Raw genomic sequence first — 14,637 nt, forward strand, 5'->3', positions numbered from 1 at the left:
AGTGAAGTGGTTGGTTTCATGCTTCAAAGAGGATCATTTCCGCGCATCTCTTTGCAATGCATGGTGTTGTCTAAATCCTGCATAAACGGACTGTTGACAGACTTCACAGGATGAGAGGAGAATAGCGGTTGTTGTCAATTTTAAAAGGACCTACATCGCCTTTTTTATTATTCAATACCAGAGAAAAGGGGACATTGGACAAATCTTTTTAAATCAATCAATTGAAACTTTCTCTTGATAACTTCAAGGCGTTGTTTTGGTCTGGAATACAAGAATAGATGCTTCTTACAGGACAGGAGGCGACGTAAACCAGACTTCCATCATGTTCAAAAGGGGTAAGTGATTTCACTATCTGTTCGACCCTTCATATCGAAGGCTTTTGGCCAGTCCATCATAGACTATTGCAAGGTGCGCAGCACATCGCCAAAGCCAATAATACGACTATCATGGTGTCAGCTTATGATGATGATGGATGTGTTGATATCGGGATAGTTATGATTTGTCCGCGTGATAGACGTGGAAGGAATGAACATGTGTGGGGACAGTGGCATGGATTTTTTGAGTTGCACAGTGTGCGCCGGATGCGTAATGCTGGCTAAAATGAAATATTTATCTCGTACCATGAAATACTACTCGATATTAACGGCTGATGCCGCACTGCAGTTTATGATGTGTGCCCGGTCGCAATAATCTCTCTGCAGCTCTTATGGTCTACAACAACATTGAACTAGACAGACACAAATAAGTAAGGGCGTCGTTGTAAACGCCGTTTTGGGTGGCCCGCTGTTACTGAAAGCGGATCACTGTATTGAAGGCAGTCCGTCAATATTCTTTTAACGAGTTTGAGCGATTTATATGAGAAGAGGCGGGAATTTGCTTCATGCGTCAGTTTGTGTCTTGATTTGTAATTCATTTACTTGTGTTGGTCATGTCACGACATACACCACTTCTGACCACACAGACACACACACATACACACACACACACAGACACACACACACACACACAAACACACACACAGGCCTAGAGTTACATGAGAAGTCTTTTTTTTTATTTATCCACCATTACCTGTCTGACTGTCAGATAGCCACTGGTTGGGATTTTCAAGTGTGTTGCTTATCACTCTTCTTCATTTCGTTAATGGCTTCCCTAAGCAAGACACTCCTTCAGCGTCATCCTTTTTTCTATTCATTCTGTTAACGGCTTCTTTCACTTCAGAATCCACCTAATGTGATCCCTCAGCTGTTCTGAGACAATCATCAGATGGGTTATATGTGACTCAGAAGGGGAGACGACACCTGCACCATGAGCTCCCTATGCTAGCCACTATGCTCTGAACATTATCACCAAAATCACCAAAGGGAGTCAGGTGGCTGAGTGGTTAGGGAACCGGGCTTGTAATCAGAAGGTTGCCGGTTCGATTCCTGGCCGTGCATAATTACGTTGTGTCCTTGGGCAAGGCACTTCACCCCACTTGAATGTCCCTTTATCGTAAGTCGTTCTGGATAAGAGCGTCTGCTCAATGTAAATGTAAAACACCCCTGAACAGGCTATCAGAACCGGACCTGGAGCTCACTGTTGGGTCTGAAAATGTCAGTCCACTCCTTCAGACAGTGGGTGGAACCGTGTGCAGGTTAGACATGAGAATGTTTCAATCTATTTAGACTGTCTGTGGTCACTGATTTGACTGGTTTAATGGACGGTGCCATGTTGCTCACTCTTCTCACGTCAAATGGTTTGTGGTGAACTACCTCGTTAGCATTTTTTACGCGCAGAACAGGCAGACGACGACGTGTCAGATTTGGCAGGAGAAGTTTGAAAGTTCTCGTGGTGTTTTGATTTTAGCGCCTGAAACAACACATTCTGGAAGCTGGCTAAGGCATCCGGCCCGACATTTGGCGTGTGTCACATGTACCATTCAGTCGGAGTACTAAAAGTCCACCCTGACAGTCAGACAAGCACTGCTCCTTGCATCACATTGTGAGTGTGTGATTAAATCATACTGTGAAGAGGTGGCGATGATCTGGATGCTTTCATCACAGCCAGACTCAGTACATCACGTATCCATGTATGCAAGGCCAATCTAAACAGATGACGTGTTTATATTTAAGGAAGCCAATGCATAACCTGGAACAGTTTGCCGAAAACCGAAATCTGTCTAGACATTCAGCGTGTGCCTGTGACGTGTTCACATGGTGGTGCAGGTGTAGCATCAGACAGGATCTTTGTGTGAACAGCATATTGTGGCTAAGCTGGTAGGCCTTGTTTCTGGGCCCTGTCCCGAGCACCGAAGCTGCTGCGTCAATATGTGTATGGTTGTGTTTGTGTGTGTGTGTGTGTGTGTGTGTGCAGAAAACGTGTGTATGAGCATGAGCGTGTGTGCGTTAGCGGTCTGCAACCCTACCCTGTTTGAGCTGCAGAATCTCAGCTGGTGGTTCCACCCCCCCCCCCCCACACACACACACACACTCCCCCCCTCCCTCTCTCGCGTTCCGCCTCCCCTCTCTTTACCTTTGTCTCTCTCTCTCTCTCTTACGTGTGTAGTGTTTCTTTCCTGGCCAGCGAGCCACAGAGCGGGCACTGGGGGGGGCCGTGTCAGAGCGGCTCTGTGGTGGTGGAGCAGAGGCATGCGATGGGTCCACTGCACTTGCCATGCTGTGACGTGCTGTAATTGCTGGTGCATGTCACTCAGGCTTACAGCGCGGCTCAACTCCTGCTTTCTCTCAGTCTACGCAACCGTATTCGCACAAGACACACACACACACACACATTCACATCCATTCATCCACACCAAATACACACGTGCATGCACACGCATCCAAACACACACACGCATGCAAACACACATTCAAACACACACACACACACATACAGTGTCGCATATAGAATATTGTTGTTCACTCAAAGGGAAAAGTCCTTTTTAATCCCGCAAAGTCTTTTAGCTCAATGACAGGGGAATATTGTAAACAATCACCAGTGTATTACATATGGTTCTGTCATGTCTCTGAGGGTACAGAAAGGTATTGGTGTAACACTGTGGATCTGACAGGTTTCATAATTGCATAGACTGGCAGAAAGACATGACTAAGTGAATGCTAATTACATTCTGTAATATTGTAATGATAACTCACACTCTCAGTTATACAACATGAGATGAACCAAAGGCCGTTTCTCTATTCATCTACGTCGAATTGAAATACAACGGATAATTGTTTGAGCAATCACATTCTGTAGCAGAGAGTAATCGCATTCAATAAATCAGCTCTAATTATGTGAAAGAGTGCCAGCACGTGGAGCTCATGACTTGCTGCTTTTCCAGTGCGTTGCAGTCGTGTGAAGGGACCAAGAATGGAAGATTTTCCGAACGTGAGCTCAGAGGCACAGGAGGACAGCAGTACAGGGGAAGGGGCCTGAGGCCCCTGCTCCCCTGCCCAGCATACCTGCCAAGGCCCACCTTCAGGGCCCACATTCAGGGCCCAGCTTCAGGGCCCACCTTCAAGGCCCTGTGTCTCAGGGCTCCTGGGGACCCCTCCTAGCCTACTATAAGCTCCCACTCACTTTGAAGGGAGAGCAGATCAAATAAGCCTGAAGTTATCCTTTTGAGAGATAAAAACCCTTCCTCCTCTTCCCCCCTCTTCCTCCTTCCCCCTCCTCCTCTTCCCCTTCCTCCTCCTTCCCCCTCATCCTCTTCCCCCTCCTCCTCTTCCCACCCTCCTCATCCCCCTCCTCCTCTTCCCCGTCCGCTTCCTTCCCCTTCCTCCTCCGTCCCCCTCTTCCTCCTTCCCCATCCTCCTCTTCGCCCTCCTCCTCTTCCCCCTCCTCCTCCTCCCCCCTATTCCTCCTCTTTCATTGTTCTCCCACAAACAATAATTCTGCTCCAGAGCCGGTGCCTTACAGGCTACTAGTGGCTACTAGTTAAGATAACTATAACAAAGGAGTGTGTCAGGGATATTTGCATATGTCAGTGTCACTGAAGGACAGACAGATGTACCAGACGGAGCTGCTGTCCCATCGACCAGACAGCACCCCGAGGCAGATATATCATTTGATATCATCATGAAGTTGCACAAAAGTGACACCAAGCCCTCATATCTGTCATTCTCCATTCATGTGGGGACCATGGTCTCTCTCTCTCTCTCTCTCTCTCTCTCTCTCTCTCTCTCTCTCTCTCTCTCTCTCTCTCTCTCTCTCTCTCTCTCTCTCTCTCTCTCTCTCTCTCTCTCTCTCTCTCTCTCTCTCTCTGTCATTCTCTCTAATCCCCAGCATAATGTCATCACTCTATGTGGTTGTGTTCCTGTGTTGTAATGACCAGTTTGACTTCTGTGGTGTTGGCGCGTGCAGGTGCCAGTCTGGTAGGGTAGAGGCCCCAGCAGGAGGCCGGGAAAAGTAGCGTAAAGAAGCAACATAAAGCTCCGACTGATCCTTTAAATCTTACTAAGCTCCCGGAAGAATAGGAGGCGCGTCTGAGGAGAGAGAGGCATCAGTCTGACACTTGTTTTAAAATGTATATTTAAACATTCCGCACTCTTATTGGAGAGGAAACTTAAAAATATATCACGGTAATACACACGCACACAAACACACACTAAACCTGCACATATGTCCCGTAGGTAATTGTAGCCTAATTCCAATCAGGGTATCAGGGTGAGATTTCAAAAAGGCTAGATATGGTTATTTGTGGTATGTAGACCCAGCTCAGAACACCAGGCATTAGAGGTCATTGACGAGGCATAGCCACTTACATGGACTCTCTCTGAGTCATGTTATTAGTGTGCTATGCAACACACCTTGTCTTTGGCAGTGAAAAACAGCTCATCTACCGGAGCTAAAGGAGATTCTTCAAACCAGAAGGACATTTCTTCAGTAGGATGGCGTTACCATGGTGGCCCCAAGGCAGTATTCAACACCATGACACTCAGCAAAGAATGACAAATAATTAGTGTGTGTGCAGACAGGAGGGGGGGAAACTACTTTTTCTAGTGTGCATGCCACTTTTTATTCCATGAACTGCTGTGTCCATGAGCTTCTTTCATACTAACCTGTCATCCATTTCACACCAAATTAGAGGCTGAGGTCTGAGGGGCCCTGGGTCCAGGGGTGTGTGTGTGTGTGTGTGTGTGTGTGTCGCCAGTGTCTCCCCTACTGAGGACTCTTGTACTAATGCAGCCTGGAGAGGCTGAGGAATGATTCAATCCAGAGGACATTCGAAAAAGTGAGCCAAGGGGTGGGTGAGGGGGGTGGGGACACATCTCCCCCATCGCAGCAATCTCCCAGCTCGTTTTGACCTTTAAAAAGCACCTGAATCCTCAGAAAACACCATTTCCTTCCCTTTTGTTGTGGAAATGAGATGCAGGTCTGGTCGTTAACGGATGATAATGAGGTGCGAGAGACAAACAACTTGTGCCCTGTTGGTTTTCCTAATATTAATAATTAATTTCTGATTAAGTGGCTAATTGGAGTTTAAAGGTCAATGTCAATGGAGGCGCCATTGATCTTACAGTTCAGGACGTGACAGGGGTGAGGGAAGAGAGAGGGATGAAGGGAGGGGGGGGGGGGGGGTCCAGCAGGCAGGCTGACAGTAATCCCAGGTGTTCTCCTGCTGACAGCTCTACCTATCCCAGGCCCGACTCCCCCTCGGCACCTTGAGTGTGTGCTGACGACAGCCATCCAGCTTCCCCACCACTGGGACGAGCTCTGCCCTTTTGGCATTGAGAGTTAGCAATTCCATGAGAAGGGGTGGCCCCTCAGGGGCAGGTAGAGCTTCGCTGGGCTCAAAGAGGAGTAGGTGGATCGGAGGTTTGCATGTTACGGGTTGTTTGGATCTGTTGAGCACACACAAACCCACAGCGCAATCCACTGTTTTACAGTGGGCCAATGGTTGTCTTTCTTTACTGACTGTCACTCCGAGCATTGATCCAGTGTGTTTGTTATGCCTCAGATTCATCTCTCACTCTCATCTATGTCACACTCAGAACTCATTTATTATGAGATGTCTGACATGAAAACAATGGATGATTCATTCTCCAGTGCATTGCGGTTCTAAGACGGCTTCAAATAAATGTGTCTTTGCTGGCAGTGGTGTGAAATTAAAAACAGGCTTTAGGGAATTAGAGAAAGAAAGTCTTTGTCTTCTTCGTGTCGTTGCTGCAAGCAGGTCTCTTAGGATCCTCCCTCCTCCAGCCTCCTGCTCCTCTCCAGCCTCCTGCCCTGAGCTCCTCTCCAGCCTCCTGCTCCTCTCCTTCCTCCAGCCTCCTGCTCCTCTCCCTCCTCCAGCCTCCTGCTCCTCTCCCTCCTCCAGCCTCCTGCTCCTCTCCAGCCTCCTGCTCCTCTCCAGCCTCCTGCTCCTCTCCCTCCTCCAGCCTCCTGCTCCTCTCCAGCCTCCTGCTCCTCTCCAGCCTCCTGCTCCTCTCCCTCCTCCAGCCTCCTGCTCCTCTCCAGCCTCCTGCTCCTCTCCTTCCTCCAGCCTCCTGCTCCTCTCCCTCCTCCAGCCCCCTGTTCCTCTCCAGCCTCCTGCTCCTCTCCAGCCTCCAGCCCCCTGCTCCTCTCCAGCCTCCAGCCTCCTGCTCCTCTCCTTCCTCCAGCCTCCTGCTCCTCTCCCTCCTCCAGCCCCCTGCTCCTCTCCAGCCTCCTGCTCCTCTCCAGCCTCCCGCTCCTCTCCAGCCTCCATCCCTGAGCTCCTTCTCCCCTCCTCTACTTCAACCCCCCCACCCCACGCTTGCCGTATAAAAGCCGTATGTCGTAACAGCCACAGCAAACAGTGGCTGTAATACTTGGCACATGCCTGTGTTCAGGGGGTGTAATCTGTGCTGGAGGCTCTGCAGGGGCCCAGGTCTGGTTATGAGGAGGGTCCATGGGGGTCCAGGTTGTGAGGAGGGCCCATGGGGGTCCAGGCTGTGAGGAGGGTCCATGGGGGTCCAGGTCTGGGGCTGTGAGGAGGGTCCATGGGGGCCCAGGTCTAGGGCTGTGTGGAGGGTCCATGGGGGTCCAGCCCAACGCTGAGACACAGCCTGTGAAGATTAATGCTGCTCACTAATGTATGCACCGTGGAGGCGGTGAAACTGCTGGTACTGCACGCTCTCCGCACCTCCTCTCACATCGCCACCTAGGGGACGAGCCCAACACCGCAGACAAGTGATTTCTTGCAGGATCGAGGTTTTAATCCTGGTGGGCTGTGATCCAGCTTCCAAACAATTTGACATTTTATTTTAGTTAAGTTTTATTTTTGCAGTATTTTTTTTTATAGAATGTATGTTCTTTGAATACACTAGATAGAACATTATTCCTTGAGAATGTCTTGTAAATATTTTAGTATGGATGATGAAATATGGAGTCCAGATATGTCCATGTTTTGCCCATACAGCTGGAATGCTGAAGAGAGGGAGATAAGGAAAATGGAAAGGGCACCAAGACAGATGGAGTCATAGTAATGATAGAATATGGGCCAAACTCGGTTCCACACTCACAAATATTTTTATGCTTTACTTAAATCCCAACCAGTTGTTTCAAGGCAGTCTTAGATGTAGAATTATGTCTTGACCTTATTAGGGATCAGACAACAGGGCCCCAAAGATTGCGGTTTTATGCTTTTCAATTAACTTCTGCTTGGTCACCCACCTGTGTGGGGCTGTCCTGCTGGTTTACCAGCATGCTTTAATACATGACATCACTCCTGATTAGTCTAGTCCTGGTCCAGGATTTCTTGCTCATGCTGCTACAAAAGAAAATGCTTGACAATTTGTCCATATAAAATATTTTTCCTCTTAACAAGCTCTCTGACTCCAGCTCAGCGTGGTGCTAACTCACTTTTTCCCTAGCCACCGTTTGGGGGCAGCTGATTAAGACCTTGGGCTCTACAGTGAAAGCATTTCACTCGCACGTGCGCCTAAAAATAGGTATGTGCTAGCCTGGCTGCCTGCCCAATTTATCCCCGCCCACAAAAACTTTTGGTCGGGAAGTTGGGTCTGGGGTAGCCTGGCTCTTCCCTCTTACGTATTTCCGCTCAATTTGGATTTTGCTTCAGTACTAGGTCTGGGAGCTAGGCTCTGAAGTCGGTTTTCAGAAACAAATTTTTTGTAGGTCCAATCAGCGAACAGAGGGAGTGGCTGAGAACGATGACGTTAAGGTCGTGCACTAGTTTGAGTAGTTCAGTAATGGCGGCGGAGAAAGATGCGAGCAAAGTTTTTCTGCGGTTGTGGCAATGCTGCCGAATATCCATAAGTTAAAGCCGGAGCAAGAACATTCCTTGCTGAGTTTTGTAGGTGTTTTTTTTCCCCACGGGGTTCGGGAAAGGTTTGATTTTCCAGCTATGGCAGCTAGCTCCGTTACAGTAGTGGTGAAGGAGTTGGTACTCCTTGGTGAAAACATTAGCGTAGAGCCCTGCCTTGGCATCAGCAATATTGAGTTACAACGCACGCACACGCACGCACACGCACACAGACACACACACCAATAACAACAACAAAGGTAACAGGTGCTGTTTTGTCAGGTAAAGATAAGGGTGTTCATTAGTTTAGTAATTGTTTAAAAGCACAGACATGTAGCTGGCCGGAGCTGGGTTAGGTAGAGTGGATAAGATGGTTTTGGCATGGCTATGCTGTGCCACGATGGCTTGGTTAGATTGGGATAGAACATCTACGATAGGGAAATTGGGCAGAGCTATGCCATACAGTATGGTCTAGAAAGTTTGGGTTAGGATTTCGGGGCTCTATGTGACAACGATGCTGTTTGCTGCATACGGTGTGTGCGTCTGGGCATGTGTGTGTCTGTGCGTGTATGTGTGTGTCTGTGTGTGTAAGTGCGTGTGTGTGTGTGTGTGGGAGGGGGTCGATTCGGTGATGAAGCAGACTACAGCAGCACCTTGACCTCTGTGCAGGAGCAGGGGGTCTTGGGCTTCCCTCGGGTCAGAGTGGAGGCTGAAGGTCAGAGGAGCGTGGCAGAGGTGAGAGCAGGAAAGCAGCTGTTTACAATTCCACACAAATCTGCCTTGTTGAGCTCAGAGCTGTGCATCCCAGCAAAAGGCCTCTTGCTGCCCGTACACCGGTGCTAAGACAGCACTACAGTCCCTTCAAGATAATACCGGTGGAGGGGAGATAAGATAACTGCTTCCCTTTCTCTCATCCATCCACCTGGAGGTTTTGTTTTGGGGCTGCACAGAAGGTGTCACAGGGAACTGTATGTGAAGCATGGGCATGCAGGCACTGGTTTGGCAGAGAGACTGTACTGTTTTTACTTCTGTTGATGGCTTTCTCCCTTCAACTACAGCTGGCTGACTGGTTGACTGACTGACTGACTGACTGGCTGACTGGCTGGCTGGGGACCTCAAAGAGGGGCCTGCATTGGGACTTGCTTCCAATCAAAAAAAATAACGGAGAAGCGAGAAAGAACAGGGACAAAAAAGCCCCTGTCAGGCTAATAGATAGTCAGTGCCATGCAGACTGTGTGTCTGAGCTGCTGCTCCCAGTCAAGGTCTCAATCATGCACCACTCTGCTCCCGAGGGAGCCCAGGAGAACACCAAGACGCCTCCGTCTGACAGGGAACACTGCTGCGCCTCCACCCCGACGCAGACTGAGGAACGTCTGCCCTGACAGCTCCAACTCTTACTGAAACAACGTCCCCTCCCACCACGGATGGCCACGGATCCTGCACCCAAAACCCTGGCTGACAGCATAGCGATGCTGGTGAATGAAAGTGAATGGAGAGGGTAAATACTACAGAACAGATGTCCTCCTCTCCTCGCTGTACTGAGTAAACAATAAGCAGAACAAGCTGGCAGAGTGTACTTGTTATATTGCTGAGCCGGGGTTACATAAGATTTATGATCTGTCAGTGTAGTAACGATTCTATATTGCTGGGGGATTGATAGTGCTCGGTTCTAGAGCACTTCTGGCTGCCATATTAGTTTGGCAGATTTGTCCCTGTCTTCACCAGCGCAGCCTTGTCAATTATTTAAAAGAGCAAAACAACAGGCCGGATAAACACAGCACTTGGTGTGGAGTGTCTCATTTACACATTTACTGTACGGTCCCTGAGGGATGTGTTTAGGCCATGCTAGGAGCTGTGTGTGTGTGTGAGACAGAGAGTGAGACACAGAGAGAGTGAGACAGGATTGAGGCAGGGTCAGTGGCGAACAACAGAAAGAACAGATAGCTTAGAAGAAGGGTGTCGGAAAAGAGGAACATATGGGATGCTTAAGGAAGAGAGGAACATATGGGATGATAAGGAAGAGAGGGGGTCAAAAAAAATCCCCATCTAGGTAGAGACAGAGATAGAGATGGAGACAGGTGGAGTGAGAGAGACCGCAAGGACAGGCATCAAGCCCTAATGGAAAAAGCAGGTTTTCTCTGTCAGTCCTGCTCTCTCTACAGATAGATGGAGAGGTTCACAGTCACTGGGAGTTAGCTGGCCCAGAGCAGCACTTTTTTCTTTCCCTACGGCCCTGACAACCAATCACAGAAGCCACAGGCTCTAGGAGACCTCCTCCTGCTCTCTATTCCCAGGGTCTGACTATATGTAACTATATGTAACCCAGCTACCGGTCACCGTGGGAACTGACTTCAAGAAGGTGTTAGATGTAGTCAGCTCTGCATACTCAGCAGCAGTTGTGGAAGAAATGGGATTTCATATGTGCTTATGGTAATCACCCTCAGCTATTACCTTATCATCTCTTCATATATTCTGTCTTCATATCCATTTATCTATATGTGCTCCTGCTGTAACTTAGTGTGTTATAATGGCAGTTCTATGATGTAGGATCTGCCTAACAGCCAGCCTCAATAACAAACACCTATTGGCTGTATTTAGTTTTTCTCAATTCCCTACGAAACACCTCTGGTCCTCTGACCTTCATGCCTCAGAGAGACTTTGCTAGTATTGTTTTATGTTGAGGTTTTTGTCAAACTCTCTCCAATCTGCATATTGCTAATACTTATAAAACTGAACTTAGTCCGGCCGTTAGTGAATAGACCAACAGAACTCTTTCCTCATCACAGTCTACCTAGCCCTCTGCAGTCCTGTGTTCATCTACTACAGAAAACAGCAAATATTCATGTGTATTTTTCTGATGGCTGTCAAAATAGCACTTTCTGACTTGAAGCCTCCACCTATTTCCAACATTTGTCGCAGTGTAGCTCCATGTAAACTAGCTGCTAGTTGAAGGGAACCTTAATGGATTTGCTGACTGCGTCAAAGTTGAAAAATTAGGTACAATGCAGGTACAACGCGGCAAGTCAAGAGAGACAGGAGAAATACGTAAAGGGAAGTGAGAAGAGATGATTAAGAGGGGGAGTAAAGAGGAGAGGGAGGCTGACTGGATGATTAGTTGCAGTGCGGGCTGGAGGTGGTGTTGTGATAGGAGACACAGGAAGCTCACTGACCCCTGAGATTGGTAGTGTGCTCAGGATGGCATGTGCTGAATTAAACCGGCCTCCCTTCAGAAGATAGCTCCCTCTTTTAGATACACATGGACCCACTCACACGTGTGGTCCTCAGGCACGCACAGACTCACACGCACACCAAAGCGCACAAAAGCACAGTCACACACATTGACATGTATGCACACACACACACACACAGATTAAACAAACAGATGTATCGCCCTGTCACTCTTGGTGGGAAAGGGGAGGGGTAAACTCTAGGAGACGTTGAGGTGACAGTCAAATACTGAGATGAGTATTTCATATTTGAACAACATTTGATCCAGGAAAGTGTTATTCTTGTTTTAGTCTGTCTCAGGCTTCACTATCCAGGCCAAGGTCCTGTCTGAAATCACTATATTATTCCAGTTTTTCTTTGTGCGCCTTTGCTGAAGGCATCTGGCTGAAATGTATTTTGTAGTTTTGTCAGCGAAGATAATAAAGATTCAGTTGAGCAGAAATAACACGTCACGTTCTTTTAAAATGATTCATACAAAGACAGTCAGACAGTGGATTGACAAAACAGTATTTGTAAATGCATAGGCACTGGGAGCCCGTTCTTGAATGAAAATAACAGTACCAAACTGTAGCCCAATGCATCAACTCCTAACATGCTTAGCATGATCTCTCATTTTGCCAATCCAGTAAGTCGATCAATGCAGACTAACAGCCGGCCATCTTGCAGCATTGACATTCGAGTCCATCACTTCCTGAAGGGATCAATGCCATGAATTCTTGGTGAGTGTTGTGTGCCATACTTCAGTGGATAAGACATATAACGCAGTTTGAAAAATGCCAGGGTGTACTTTATCGATACTGTGTGTGCGTGTGTGCAGTAAGTATAATATGTATGTGTGTGCGGCTGTGTGTGCGGCTGTGTGTGTGTGGCTGTGTTGTATGTATGGATGTGTTGCCATTGAAACTAAACATGAATGTCCCCCTAGGTGACCTATAGTAGGACTCTAGAGGACGCAGTGTTTTGGTCCAGATTGCACACTCCGTCTGCGGCGTAAACATTGTCATTGTCCCCAACCCTCCACCAGGCAGGCATCAGGAAGTGATGAGTAGAAAGCACCTCTTTCTCCCTCCTATAAGCTTGCAGGGGCCGAGCACAAACACAGGCTTGATTTGTGACTGCAGAGAGGCCGTGGTTAGCCAGCCCACTCTGCTGGGCTGGGCACAGTGGAAGCCTGGGCGATGATGGCACTATTATCCCGCTGATCGCAAAAGCTCTTGGCATTGTGGTGGAGCAGCTGGGAACAATGCGGCTGCTGCAGGTGGGGTGTGTGTGTTTGAGTGTGTATCTATGTGTGTGTGTGTGTATGTGTGTGTGTGTGTGTGTTGTTTCTCCACTCTTCACAATTGTTGTTGGCCTCCCGTATTCTCACCAAGGCCTTTCCAACCATTAGGAATCAACAGGCAGAGACCACAGTGTGGAGAATGAGGACCAAACGCTTCTTTGAGACTTCAGGTTGGGTTTCTGGTGCTGATTTGAACTGATGGTTTCAAAACATACTCCTGCAAACAGGACTCCAACTTGTGGCGAACTTACGTCTCCTTCTGTTCTTTCTCATGTGGCCGTCGGTGAACTCCGTACAGCTGCGTTTAAAGCTGGGCTCTGGTTTGAGTTACAGTGTTGCTCACAAATCTCTGACACGGCTTCGAAAGGTCATCTTAACCTCGCGGTGAAAGCCTGTGCTGACTGAGGTAAGGCATACGGGGGGGCTATAGAGAGTGGTCCTTTAGAGCATGTCATCATGTCACTAAAGGTCTTGTCACAGAGGACGAAAGTGCATGTTTGCAGGAAACATCTGTCAGAGTGGATCGTTAATTATTCGGTGATTGCCAGCCTCCAAGGAGAGTCCTGGTTGTTATTAGGAGTCGGGTGGTGGAAAAACACAACATTGGAGGCACTCATGTTGACCTCGTTGAGATGTTCCATGGGTCAGGTGTTGGAGCAGAGGCATGGGACACTGTGATGACACTGGAGTGAACGCACGGCTGTGTCTAACACACGGGCCTACTGGTGGGACTATGTAGGCTACGGCAGCAGAGAACTCTTTGTGTCTCGAGTAACTTCTAACCATTTCTGACTGACTCGGGTTAACTGGTACAAGTACACAAGACTTGCACAATCAGAGAGAGAGAGAGAGAGAAGGAGAGAGAGAGAGAGAGAGAGAGAGAGAGAGAGAGAGAGAGAGAGAGAGAGAGAGAGAGAGAGAGAGAGAGAGAGAGAGAGAGAGAGAGAGAGAGAGAGAGAGAGAGAGAGAGAGAGAGAGAGATTGGAATGAGGATTCTCAAACTAAAGCTTTCAAGTGTTACAATCCTGCCAGTCTTGTGGTCGAAAAAAACTAACATTAAAAGGCTTTAATCTATTAAAAACAGTTTTAGAGACATTTTGTACAAAATATGACGAAATGTCTCTGTTCGATGCTAAAGACAAAATAGCCCTCCTCTGTATTTTGCTGAAATTACATTCAACAAATTCTCACTAATTATAAATTTAGACAAATTTCCAAAGAGCGTCTGCATATTTTTGCATACCTATGTAAGAATAATCAGAGTGTTTTGCTATGCTTCAGTGCACAAATTAGGCTCACATTTAGACAAGCATTGTAAAGGGTTCTCATCAGGGTGCTCTCTCTTGCTTTGTGTCCAAATCCAGCCTTTTATGGTGTACTGTCACACTCCAGCTGTCTCTAACTACCACTTTGGGGTGTGTGTGTGTGTGTGTGTGTGTAGTGTCTCTGTGTGTGTGTAGTGTCTCTGTGTGTGTGTAGTGTCTCTGTGTGTGTGTGTAGTGTCTCTGTGTATGTGTAGTGTCTCTGTGTGTAGTCTACGCGTGTATGTGCTTCTGTTCAAACCGTACTAGTTTAGGAAAGGAAAGGGCTTCCCTGGAGTGTGTGTCTGGACATACAGGTCGTGACCCCTCAACGTGGCTGTGACCCGGTGGCCCAGCGTGATTAGCCCCTGCAGTGCAGCAAACACACTGAGGCCCGCCACATCTCCAGCCAGAACAACCAACAAGGGACAGGCCAGGGGAGAGGACACGCTCAACAGCCAGCTAATGGGGTTTCCCCTCAGAGCCTCCACGGGTGCTCACTGCAACACAATGAGCTCTATTCAGATGCTGGTGTGGAGACGGACACTGAGAGCTGCTCCTTCCCTGACAAGAGAGCCACTATCCTGTAAACAGCCTGTAAACAGCCTGCGAACAGTTCGTAA

At 48.1% G+C, this 14,637-nt stretch overlaps 1 protein-coding gene across 1 annotated transcript in view; it reads left to right on the plus strand.

Annotated features, from left to right (window-relative positions):
* The first annotated feature begins 267 nt into the window (after positions 1-267).
* The window catches only part of rtn4rl1b (reticulon 4 receptor-like 1b), a 103,369-nt gene continuing 88,999 nt past the window's right edge, over positions 268-14,637 (plus strand). The window contains exon 1 of the mRNA XM_084674303.1: positions 268-335. Within this exon, the coding sequence (XP_084530429.1) occupies positions 323-335 (13 nt within the window). The 5' untranslated portion in view covers positions 268-322. The remainder of the gene's footprint in view (positions 336-14,637) is intronic.

This window comes from Hypomesus nipponensis, chromosome 15 (genome assembly GCF_054491055.1).
Source record: "Hypomesus nipponensis isolate SF chromosome 15, ASM5449105v1, whole genome shotgun sequence".
Lineage (NCBI taxonomy): Eukaryota > Metazoa > Chordata > Actinopteri > Osmeriformes > Osmeridae > Hypomesus > Hypomesus nipponensis.